At 38.2% G+C, this 13127-nt stretch overlaps 1 protein-coding gene across 4 annotated transcripts in view; it reads left to right on the forward strand.

Moving 5' to 3' along the window:
- The first annotated feature begins 7974 nt into the window (after positions 1-7974).
- Positions 7975-13127, forward strand: part of FAM193A (family with sequence similarity 193 member A) — a 45551-nt gene continuing 40398 nt past the window's right edge. For 2 of the 4 annotated variants that reach the window (XM_017820806.1, XM_017820807.1), the window contains exons 1-2: positions 7975-8044; positions 10762-11007. In XM_017820806.1, the coding sequence (XP_017676295.1) occupies positions 10918-11007 (90 nt within the window). In that variant the 5' untranslated portion in view covers positions 7975-8044; positions 10762-10917. Of the gene's footprint in view, positions 8045-10761; positions 11008-13127 lie in introns of those variants that run through there. The other 2 variants (XM_017820804.1, XM_017820805.1) reach the window with 1 other exon arrangement.

Raw genomic sequence — 13127 nt, forward strand, 5'->3', positions numbered from 1 at the left:
TTTCGGGTTAGTCAGATTCTGTAGTGGCTGATTTTACTTAATAAAGAAAACACTGGAGATCAATGTTATCACATAAAAAAAGATTAAAATTGCAGAAGAAGTGTCACTAAAATTATTGAAGTCTCATAATGTTGATTGTGTTTGTAATTTTCCTCATTATTCATATTAGAAGACTGTTATATTGGCTGAAGAGGGATTAACCTTGGATCTCACAAAATTTATTTTGGCAGTAGCACAGGTCAAAAGAGATAGAAACCATTTTGCTCATAAGCATTTTCTGTGGAGATGCTTGGATAGTGAGTGCCTAATTTTGGTTTAATACGATGACTATTGCCAAATATTATCTTAAAAACTCTTAATAGATTTTCCATAATATGAAGTAATATCATACTTTGCCTGTTGGAGGGCTAAATGAGCGACCTATTTGACAAGAGCCTCGTTAGATTGTCGCGTGTAGTTGGGTTTGTAACTGAGTGCAACACTGTGCTCTCTGCTCAGCGTTTTCCTGTCTTTTGCTTGTCTTTACAAACAAAACGAGTATGAATTCTTGAGTTAGATGGATGATCTTTTCGTAGTGCCAGCATTTCCTGTGTTTAACCCTTGAGTAGTAAGTACATAATTCCTGCTGGCTAAATATGACAGAGAAGCAGGACACAATACGCTGATGTGCTTTAGAGTCACAAGGTTTCTAACCAGCCCCATCCAGACGTACATACACAAGGTGGTCCATACAGCAATAACATGTTGGCTGTCACAGCTGGTTGATGTATCTCACATGGTGTTCTGCAGCAAATCTGCTTCCACAAACACCCTCAGTGACTGGGAGGGCACTGTGCACTCAGGTCCTGCTGAGCTCCTTGGCTTTTGAGCGGGGTTTAGGCCTGTTTCTACATCAGAACAGATTGTTGAGGTTATGTATTTGACTGAGCTCTCTGGTATGATGTTAATGATTTCTGTTAAGTACAATAGCTGTTGAGCATAAATGTGCTGTGTGTTAGATACCAATATAAGTAAGGGTTGAGTCGACACGTTCGCTCTATTGATGTGCAGTGCTTTTGCCCTCTGGAGCCTCTGCCAGGCTTCTCACTAACGCTTTACTGTTCAGCTTCTGGCAACTTCTCTTTCTTCTGCTACTTAATTATTTCAGACCTAAAAAGTAGTTTATCTATATTATTTGAGAGTAATATAAAAAATTTAAAATACAGAGTCTGACTGTTGGAACTTCTGCAGCTTTCACTTTTCTGTATCCCTGGTAATTGACATAAAGATTTAAAGGTTCTCTGAAATTGCGTGTAGTCCAGCAGCTTTTTTAAGAAGTACCAAAGGACTGACTTCTGGTATCATTGACTTGTTTATGGGCGTGGTTTTTTTCATTGAAAAATTTTCAGTCTCAAGAGTGTGGACTACACTAAAATAAAGCAGGCCGGGCTGGGAAATGATAATTTAGGTGTTTGTGAATATTGATGCTGAGGACAGCATGCTTGGTAAAATGAATTGATAATTTGCAAAATTAATCAGTTGACCGATCAGGTGTTGGCTGCCTTAATATGGATATATGAACTTTAATAATTATCATCTTGTCTTTGCTTTGTCTGATTTTTATTTGGTATTTCAGCATCCTTGGTAAAATCAAGGATCTTTGTGTTGGAAACCTTCACAACTTTCCCTGTTGGTGACACTTGCAGCTAATCAATAATCACTTTATCTGGCAGTGTCTCTCCTGTAATATTGAGACTGCCTGGCAAGCAAGTGTGTATTAGGAAATATAACTGCATTCTGTTCAGTGTCACTAGAGAAGTGGGATTATCACAAGAAAAATTTAGATGTTTATGTCAGTTTCTTAAACAAAACACTCCTAACTCAGGGAGAGGTACTATGGTAGTGTGTTTATCTTTTACCTTTATAGTTAATAAGAGTATTTGGTGGTCTTTATTCACGTACACACCCTCCTCCCCCCAAGATGTGTTTCGCTACTGCATAACACTAAACCATGTTTGGAGTGGAAACCTCCAAACTTCTCACTGTTGCTCATCAAACATTTTACTTATTTTCAATCTACTGATTAAAAGCTCTTTGCAATTAAATTTTCTGCAACTGATGTAGAAAGATTTTTTTTTTCTTTAAAACAATAATAATAGACTCTGATAGCTGCTTGAGTTTCTTGAGTGTTGCTCTGCTAATGAACCTGGAAATGTGTTGCATATTGCTGATTATTTTCCTGCCTGCTGTTGGATGTGTTAATTTTGCATTCTCCTTACTCCAGTGCTAGGAAAAAAATTCTTACATTTAATCTTAAAATATCATTTTGGTATGCTTTTCTAAGAGGTCATGCTTTCCTTCTGCAGAAGCTTTAGTTCTTTTGGGGGTTATTTAAAAATTAAAAGTAAGAGCTCCACAGACTTCTGTCTTACCTTCTGTTGGAAAAGTTTCCTGTTCTCCCGCCACTTGGGTGTCAGACTTTCATGACCATGGACAGGGACTTTCAATGACCTTGGGCCAGCCCAGCCACAGTACATCAGGCCCAGGCAGGCTGTGTCAGAGGGCACTTCTGCATTTCTTGGCCATGTTGATACTGACCATAAATACACTCGTAGCTCCAGTAGTAATGTGCTCGTCCTCTCCAAGGGGATTCCTGAAATAGTTCTGGGTGACCATTCATCTCTTTGCAAGACCTCCCTGGACTGTTTCTTTCAGTGTTAAGACTACCCTTAACATCAAATACTTTCATGAAAAAATGATGGAATACAGTGTTTTTTGTAGAGCACATTCTGCTTTATTGGACATATGCTTTGTTTTGCTTTGGTTTTGCACTAGTTGATATCTCGCAGGGCTTACGGTATTTTGGTGGGTGAGTTTGTTTTTGCTTTCATGTGGTGCATGGAACTGGTCTGCCCAGAGTATGGAAACCAGACAGCACTTTGCTTAGTCTCTTGAGCGTGTACTACCAATGCCTTTAAAAATGTTCCTGGGTTTCTTAAAGCAGATTAAAAATATTCAGAATGTTGAAATAAATGAAATCTCATAGGCAAGAGGGATGACAGTGCCAAGTAGATCTGTTGCAGTTTGCTCCTCCTCTGAAAAACTGGGTTGTACCAGATGTTAACTGGTTATAATGTGGACTTAAAAAAGGATTAAGGAAGGGATAAGTGTTGATAGTTTACGGTTGATTTTCACATCATAATATGTCTTCATTGCTGTCATATACATTGTGCAGAGATATTGTTACTGCAGAGGATACGGTCACTACTGGCAGAGTTCAGGAGCAGCGTTTAAAGCAAACAAACCCTAAAACCTTCATGTGCTAGAGGTCTGGCCAGCACACTGTGCTGTCTGACAGTACTTGGTGCTAGAGAATGGCGAGGGAGAACTACAGTGGATGTGTAGAATAACCCTCCCCCCATGTGTCTTTCCAGGTCTTACAACCCAGGGGTATCGTGCATCAGATTTTGTTTGTTACCTACTGTTGAACCTCTCTTATGCACTTATCATCATTCTTTCCTCTCATCCATGTGTTTGACTTTTGCAGTGGCTTATCCTTAAATCAGTTTGTGCTAGGGAGGGAAGGATCCTAAATTTTCACTTACTGAAATCAGATAGTTTGCTATTCTGTTGAACTAAATGCATAAAGAAATCATTCTTCATATCTGAGAGTCACTTAGGATTTTGTAAGCATCAGTCATCTGCCAACAGCAGTTCTGTGACCGATTTAGCTGTGTCTGGGAGAGGAGAGGAACAGCTCAGCCTGAGACTGGAGAGCTCCCAAGTTGGAGCTTCACTCAGGCTTCGGGGAGGGAGATCTTCACCAGGGAGAGGCACCTGAGACTGCTGCCTCCCAAATGGTGTTGGGTGACAGCAGTGGGGAGCCAGGCAAAGCTGCTCTGAGGAGCTGCAGAGCAGTGCTGGGCTGTGCTCACTGCCTGGAAGTGCCTGAGAGAAGGCTCAGCATAGAACAGCTGTGGCAAATGGGTTTTGGCACAAAAATGCAGGCAGGAGAGCAAGTGGCATGGATGAGACATCTGGGTGGGTTTTAAGAGGGTAGCAGGGTTAAGTGCAGTACCTTTCTCTAGTGTGTTAGACACTCACAGATCTTTCAACAAACTTAATTTTTTACCTCCCTATATAAAAACAAGGTAATTGATTCAAGTGGTATGGAATACCTTTATTATATTAGGACCTTGTAGAATAACGTGTAGCCTGAATTGTCTCTTGTTAACTGTTTTGTTTTCTAGTCTCTTTCCTAAGAAAGCAAAACCTTTCCTGAGAAAATCAGTTCAGTATATCCCTGCTGGTTTTCCCCAGGAGAAATTTTATTAAATCCTGCATATTCTTTTTTTTTAACATCACATTTCTGTTGAACTGTTTAGGGTTCAGTGATGATGCATCAAATCTAAATTTCCTTCCTGTGCTTTTCTTTTCCTGAGCTCTCCTGAGAATGTTGTATCTCTCTCACTTCCATGATCTTTGTGGCTTCACAAGGCTTCAGCTGGGAGAAGGATGGGAGTGTGTTGTCTAGTAATATGTCACTGAGCCTCCTGAAGGTCTGATTTCGATAGCGGCAGGCTATTAGAGCAAATTATGGCAGCCTCTGAGTGCTTATTTTCTAATTGCTCAACTGGTTCTTCAAGGTCATTCTGGTGTAATCAAGCACTGTTGTTTAAGCTGTGATTCTCTCCTTCTTTACACTTTTTTTTATGAATTATACTGTGCCAAAATGATGCATGCCTTATTCTCCAGAAAATCACTGTTTTCAAGAAGGTGAGTTAGTGTGACAGCAGCTCCTAAGAAACACAGGATATATTTCCCTATATCTTTTCCATTGTAAATACCATTTATAGCAAGAACAGGAAGGTTTCACACACACACTTCATTATGGTGAAGAGTTCTTGTGGAGGTTCATGTTTTCCTGATGATCCATGTCAGCCTTCCTTCTGGCATTCACTTTCACAAAACGGGTTTTTAAAACATAAAACTATAAAATCATTAAAAAGGATATTCAGGGCTGTAAAAATAAGATTAATTTAACAAAAAAAAAAAGTTAGGGTTATCCAGAAGTGACAGCTGTCTAGCTTGTAACTTCCACTTTAATTCTCTGCACACAGAGTTATATCTGTCAACGTATGGCCCCGTAACTAGATCTTGGAAGGTCCTTCTGCCATTCTTCCTGTCTCTTTAGTTACATGTGGAATTTAGTGCTGATAGTTAACTTTGTAATCTCAGACACTTTCTTGCTATAGGCTTTGGATAACTGCAGTTTCCTAGATCTTTGAAAGCTTCATAAATAAATAATATAAAAAATCATCTGCTCCTCTAGTGCTGCTGAAGTATAGAGCAAGAATTAACATACTGAAATTGTTAGTGCAACGAGAATGTCCTTGAGCTCCTTTAGGACTCTTGGCTGAATGTCATCCACTCTTGGTGGTTTGCTAATTTTTTACTTGTCCATTTTCTGTTTTTTTTCTAGCAGTGCTTTGCTTTGAAACAGATCCTCTAATCCATCTTCCATAAAGAAGCCTTTCACTGGGAGAACATCTTTAAGCTCCTCCATAGTGAACATGAACATACAAAAAATAAATCTGGTGTTTCTGCTGTGACCTTAGCTTTTTAAGCATTTTTAATGTTTCTATTTGTTTACTTACCTTAGTTTTAGAGATTCTCACAGGCTGCTTACTGTTCCTTGCTCCTTATGGGCCTTGAGAAAGGATTTAGTTGTAGGTTTTATACTTCTTTTTCTTCCTTAAATTATTTGTGGAACTGTCTCATTGTAATTTTTTTCTCAGTCTGTTTTTAGCTTGCTATTGTTTGAGCCCCATTTGGACAACTTCTACAAGATTCTTCTAATATTTTCTCTAATATGTTATTTAGCCACCTCCTTCCCTTGCCTGTCACGTCATTATTCATCCCCACTTAAGTCTTTTTTTTGTGATTTTTGTGTTTGCTCCAAGCATCACATACAATGTCTTACATCTCATTGCCTACAGACACTTAATTTTTGATGATTCTCTTTGTTTCCTCCTATTTGTCTAATTCCTTTTTTTTAAATTCCTTGGTGTTTGTTCCTCCTGCAGATATTTAGGTCACTACTAAATTCTGGGGGGGGGTTATGCTAATATTTTTAAGCAAATTCTGCACAGTGCTTAGGATCAAGAGATGTCTTTTCTTTTGTTAGCAACATGACAACTCATTCCATGAAGCAGTCATTCCTGATGTTCAGTAATTTTGTCTTGGCTTCTTGTGACATTTAGTGGGTAACTAAACCTCCCACTGTTTTTGTCTCTGCTTTTGTAACATTTCTGACTGCTTTTAGCTTGGCTACTCAGTTCCTGCATGTTTCAGTGTGATGGCTCATGCATTTCTCATTACCACTGTCTTGAATGTAAAGAAGGTAAATGTACTCCTTTAATAATATTGATGAACTTATCTTTTTATTAATTTTCAAAAAAAATTATAAAATTTTAGCTGCAGATACCAATTTCATTCTGAGCTTTCTTACTGGTTTCTTGGTTTTTGAATACATATGCAGACCAAAAACCAGTGGACCTCCAGACTGGAGGATATCTTTTCTTGGTCAAGAAGACTTCTTTTAATTAAAAAAACCTTCGTTTTTTTCACTTTTTGGAAGGTGTCTCAATAAAAAGAGGTAACTTGTTCCACATCAGCATTTTTGTTCCCATAATTTTAGATCTGAGATGCTTGGCTTGCATATGAGGGTTTTTTTTTTTCTTAAATACCTACTCTGGAAACATAGCATAGGGTGTGTAAGAGAAGTTGTGTGGTTTCTTGTTTGTATTTGCTTCAGCAATTATTTGAAATTACTTTTTTGCCTTTGAAAAAAGCTAGCTGAAGACAATGGCTTTGCAATAATCCCCTTGTCTCTAAACTGAGCAATTGGTAATTCTGTGGATGTGTAAATCTGAAGGATGCTCTTTTGTACTGAAGAAGGCTCCAGTCAGAGTTTATGGTTTGGTAGCAGGGCAGAAATATTTTCTGACCTCTGTCAATGCAACAGACAAGACGTGTGGGGGTCCTACGTTAAACAGACCGCTTTTTATCACGGTCTTTAGAGAAGTCTTAGAGATATTAATATCTGACAACAGTAGGTGGAAAACTGGAGGGCAAAAAGAGGTTAGCAAAAACATGTGGAAGGTGGAACAGAGGCATGAGGTAAAATGATATCTGAAATCCTGGAGCTCAACCGCTGCTCAAGAAGAAGGAAAGTAAAGAATAATATAATTGACTTTGTTTCCGCTTTCCCACTGTTTTTAATCTAGTGCTTTTTCTTCAAGTTGGTGTGATCTAGGGCTCTTCATTGTCACAGGCTTGAATTTGTGTGTTGTCTTAACTTTACTCTTGATTTAGTGTCTTCAAATAATGCTGTATGAGAACAGTTGGGGCTTGTAAAAAGGCGCTTCACTGCTGCCTGGTGTGGTCTCTGTTACACTGGAGTAGAGGAGATCTGGGAGATTTCTGTTGGAGTTATAACCTGGGGCAGGAAGGAAGCTGCTGCAGTGGAATAGCTGAGTGGCTTTTGGAGGCTTGCTGTGGAATACTCTTCCTGGTGAATACTGCATATTTTTCTGAGTAGCATTGTATTCAACTTTCAAAAGACAAAAATCTTTTAATTGTTTCAATTCACAATAGAAGTTTAAAAGCTAATTACAAACAATCAAATACTGAAGGAAAAACGTAATTTTGCTTATGAATTTTCTGTGTTTCTATATCAATTCTGTCACCTCAAAGTTGCTACTGGAAGAGCTACTGTGCAAAACTTTAAAATCCATAAATTGCAAAATTTACATCTGTAGAACTTCTATTACAAAAGAAAAGGAGTTTTCCATCTCTGCAATTTTTTAGTCATTGGAGTTTCAAAAGCTGTTTTATCAACCCTCAAATACAGGGGAAGGTTTTGTGTCATTTTTGTAACTGTCTTCTAGCATTAAACTCAGCTATTGTCACCAACCCATTATTGATTTTTTTCCAGGTTTCACTAAATGGTACACAGTTTACAGACAGTACTGTTGGATCAGAGTTCACAGGTGTTTCTCAGGTAAGTGCAGGCAAATTTCGTGGGTGTATATGATTGCAGAATTATTTACTAATGGGAAAAGATACCAAACAGTATTAAACATACTAGAGCAAACTCTTCAAAAAGAGTTCTATTTGAGATTGGGACTTTGCCAACTGAAGTTAGTTTCTGATAATTTCAGTAATCAAGCTTTAAAAAGCAGTGAAAGCTTTTTTTTTTTTTAAAGTAAAATTTTATTGTTATAATATGCTTGAAATTGCACACGGATGTTCAAAAAAATATCTGTGCGGTTTTATGGTAATAAAGTTATTCTTGGAAATAAATCTAAATACATAGCAGAGGTGCAGTTATTTCTGTTCCAATTTGTCCTACTTCCAGCTTTCATTTATGAATGTTATATCTGAACATGTTTCAGAGAGAAAGTGAGACTGGGTGTTTTCTTGTAGAGATGCATCCCACATTTTTTGAAGCTTGACTAGTGGAAAAATATCTCGCTTTTCTCAAAATGTACACTTTGCTCTGATTGCACTGAAGACACATACAAATGTGTATGTGTCCTAATTCCAAGATCATCTAATCCAGGAAGAGTTTACTGCCCCTGCTCCTGGTGAAATGATCACATGAACAGTCACTGCATTCATCATCTTTTAAATAACTAAGAAACTGCAATTCATAGCTTCATTTTAGTATGAAAGAGCTATAGCAGGTATCTGAGATGCTTATGATCTAGATTTTGTCAAAGTTCCAACTGTCAATTTTGTTAGGAATAAACTGCTTAAATTAAGTTTCATTCATGATGTGCATTGTGCTCTAGGAACCAAGTGCTTTAATTTAAACTTCATATCTGTCATAAATATGGGCCCACTGGGGAAACAGGGTTTTCCTGAGTCTGTGAGTTGGTCAGAATGAAGACTGTTGTTCCTTCTGTGTTTGCCATGGCTTTTATAATAATTGTGATGCAGCTTTAAGCAAATTATACACCATCATCTTAACTTCTAGGAGTTCTTGCAGTATGTCTGGGGTGCATTTGCCACGACCTTAACCTTTGCAAAAGAGTGTCAGGTTGTCTCAGCTTCTGAACTTCCATGTTTTGTCCTCTGCTGTTCCTGCTTGTTGGAAGATGTCCTTGGATGATGTTCATAAGGATTTGCCTGCGATAGCTATAACCATCATTCCAACAGGGACTTAATTTGGCTTCAAAAAAAATTTAGGAAGGAAGCTTTCAGGGTTTTCATGAGCAGCCATGGCCTCCTGCATGCTGGGTTTTTAGGCATTAATAAGATCTGCAGTTGAGTGCAGGGCAGCCGAGAGGAATGTTTAACTTGAGAATCTGTTCGTGCTTGTAGAGCCAACAAAGGATTTGGTCAGTCCCAGCCTTTCAGGAGGCAGAGCGAATCTTCCCAAATAAGAAGGTTTTCTGCAAACCTGCAGTAGACTCCTGGAGAGATGGTGTTCTTTTTCCTGCCCTAGGTGTGAATTCTAGAAGTGGCATCAATAAGTAAAGTGATTAGCTGTTTTTACTAAATCTGTTAAATTTCTCATGAACTTCTGAAAGATAGGAGGATACTTGTGGAGATGAATTCAGTGTGTCTTTTTTTATGTCTAGAATTATTAGTTTTTCTTTCCATATTGCCGAGTCTGTCAGTTTTACAAATGTGAAGAACACAAAAATCAGAGTTTGTAATGCTCTGCCGTTTTTCATTAGATGTCAGCAATAGGGAATTGATTTGTTGTTGCTGTGAAGAAAAGAAGAGAGGTGGTGATTTAATTCTCTTTTAGCTTGAACTAGTCCTTTGACCGAAAGAACTGTTCACCTGTGCTTGCGCAGTTCAGCCCTACAAGATCTTTAAAGCAATATTTTTGTTAGTATTGAGGTTTAAGCAGTATTGAGAAGGATGTTTGAATTACTTATTTAAATTTTGCTTTATCTTTGAGAAAGAATTTAACAATGTTGAGGCTTACACAGATGATGGTAATTAAGGCAGAGCTGGTACCTGCAATATAATGGGACAAATCTGTGATTCTGCCACTTTTTTATTCCTTTCATCTCAGTTTCACTTATGTCCAGTAAAGTTGGGTTCTCTTTGTCTTGTGCAGCCCAACTTGATTTTCACTGTCAGTCTTGGTGAATGATCAGCATTTCATGGCTGAACCATAGAGAGACAGAGGGAGAGTTTAGGTTTTGAACTGTCTCTGTCCCCCTGAGTTACTGAGTCTACTGTATTCAATAGATGACAGTGTATTTTAAGATCCTCCTGATTGGTTTTGTTTAAACTGATTTATACTTTTATTTTGTAAAAAGCGTAACTGAAAGTGTCTCTTTTCACATAGTATTAGAAAGGAGGTTACACAGAACTTCAAAGAGCAGTTATTTTTCTTTTTATCTGTAATGATGACAACAGTAAAAGGAATTGTACTATCCCTTTTTAATTTCACTTACTAGATTATTGCATCTAGGCTGAATTGTTTTAGAGGGAAAGGCTGTGGTCCATGCTCCCTGAAAACATTTTTTTCTAAATGTGAATATATTCATAGTCTGACTTCTTTGCCTCATGGATATTGAGACTGATGTGTTTGATCTTGGGACGCTCTAAATATTCACCATTTAATAATGACCAGTAAAATATGTGCGTTGTTCTTTGGGGGGTGGGTTGTTTGTTTGTTTCAAATCTGAGAATAAGTTTTTCTGGTGTGTATTCTCTCAATAACCAGTTACCTATCAACATATTTGTTTGCAGACACCGTTTACCTTTGGCTTGGGCCAAAGGGCACCGTATACAACTGGCGAGCATTGTCTTCTTTGTAGAAGTGAACGAAAAGATACTTCGCTTTCAGAGAGCGGAATCAAAAATTCTAGCAAAACAGCACTTTCCACATCTCCAAAAGCAAACAATATGCTGCATCTTCCACTGTGGGTGTGTCCAGACTGTCGAAGAACAGTCGAAAAGGAGGAGAGGCACGCTACAATAGAGCAATCTCTTGTGGTAAGTTCAAGTACTTCCGTTCGTTGGACTGAGAAGATGTGTTGTTATGGGCTGAATGGCACTTTGTGCTTTGGAATCACTTCAACTGTAAATGCTCAGGAAGCATTCTAGGAGATCTTGAGTTGGTTTTCCTGTGAGGTAAACTGAACCAGCTAGGTGTTTCAAAAATGAGGAGTTCTGAATCTGAGTTTTGGATTTTTGATTAGAGCAAGGTTTAGATCTGTTTCTTACTGGGTTTTTTGCCTTTTAATTCACCATATCTCGAACTTTGTCCTTACTCCCTTTAATTAAATTCATCTTCTTCTACTCTTACAAGTGTGACCTTAGTCATTACACTCTTCTATACCATCTGCTCATGGTGTGGTTTTCCCTCTTTGCGAGGTAAAGAATCTGAGTTTTCCTTTTTTTTTAGCAGTGTTCTGGAGTCACTATACTTGCACTGACATTTCCCTGTGTCTCTGAGTTTTGCAGTCTTTTCTTTCCTGTATTGTTTTAATAAGGAAGCACAACTTCACCTACTATGCATATAACAATTTCTTATTCTTGGTAGCACTGCAAACACCAATTTAATACATGGTGCTAATATTTCAAGTCGTGAATTCAGCCTTATGTGAGAACTGTGCTCAGTGTACCAGAAAGATACTAAAAGTTCATTGACAGGTCCAGCAAAACCTCATTAGAAGTAAACTATGCTATACTGCAGAACCAAATCATCTGGCTGATCTGGGAAGCCACACACTTGGGATAATTGGAAGTATTATAAATTCCAGCTGACATCTCCTTGCAGAGAACTAACAGGCTGTGCACATGCCCATAGGCACATACAGATTTTTATTTCAGTAAATCAACGTGAAGAAAGATTGTATAGTGCATGTTGTTAAACTCATGTTAAAAGCACACTTAACATAGTTTTTTGTGAGGAAAAGTTAAGAGTATATCACTTGTATACATCTCATGTTTACAGATATCCTTGCTATTAACAAGGGTAGTAAAGTTAATCAAGAGATTATAACTGAGGAAATTATACTGGTAGTAAAATGGTAAACACATCCTAGAGAGTTCAAAGCACAGCAAGACTGAGGCACATTATTGTTCAGTTTAGTCAAAATTTTTGACTTATTTAAGCTCTGCTAGCGAATTAGTAAAGGAAATAAGTCTTCTACAAGTGCAGGAAAAGCAAGAATTGCTTCCTAAACATTTTAAGTTATAGATATTCCAGATGAAATAAAAATTTACAGCATTTTTTTTTAATTTGGTGACTGTTTTGTTTTTTAAAGAGGAATTTTTAAAAGCAAACAGCAAAAGTGGTTTCTAAGTCAGGATGCTTGACTTAAAAAAGACCCAAGTGGATTTGGTAACTAGCCAAATTTGAGAAGCCAGCTGGGAAAAAAAGCCAAAATTATCTAAAAAAAAATTTGTTAGCAGTCACTGCAGGCCAGAGTACAGGTGGTTTGCTATAGATGCTCCTGTGTTCAGGTTGCTGGTGCTCTCCTTGCCTTGCTTGGTAGCAAATGCGTGCAGGTTTGTTTTAACTTGTCTGCGTCCCGATCCAGGCTTTGGAGCACAAAAATACCTCTTCAGTCGTGCTACTGCTGTGGGAGAGGTCCCTGCCTGGTGCCACAGAAAGCTTGTGGCAGCCTTGGGAGGGTGCAGGAGGGAAGGATGGCATGTGCTGGGGCTGAAGCACAGAGAAGGGAGAGAAACTGGTGACAAAAATACCAGCAGTCTTGGGCGAGAGGTCTGTGTCGTGTGCTGGTACTGAGCAGTGCTGGGCGCAGGAGTTCACATCCATTCCCAGTGACAGCAGCTTTCTAACATCCATTACCATGAAATGCTATGTCTGGCTGCTACAAGCAAGGAGATTCAATGATTTTTGCTAGAAGGGATTGTTAAACTCCAAAAGCCAAACATGCTGTTAAATGGAGACTGCGGAGATACTACTGGTTTATGGTTAAGCGTGGATGATGCAAGCCTTCCTTTAGCTTAGTTCATTGTTTATGCTGAAGTACATAAAGGTGATAATTACAACCAACATACCTTTGGTTATTAGAAATGAAACTGTTTGTATAGTTGGTTTTCTCAGTCCATCTCTTGCATTTATTAGGCTTTTCGTAGATAAA

This window comes from Lepidothrix coronata, unplaced genomic scaffold (genome assembly GCF_001604755.1).
Source record: "Lepidothrix coronata isolate B3197 unplaced genomic scaffold, Lepidothrix_coronata-1.0 Scaffold85, whole genome shotgun sequence".
Lineage (NCBI taxonomy): Eukaryota > Metazoa > Chordata > Aves > Passeriformes > Pipridae > Lepidothrix > Lepidothrix coronata.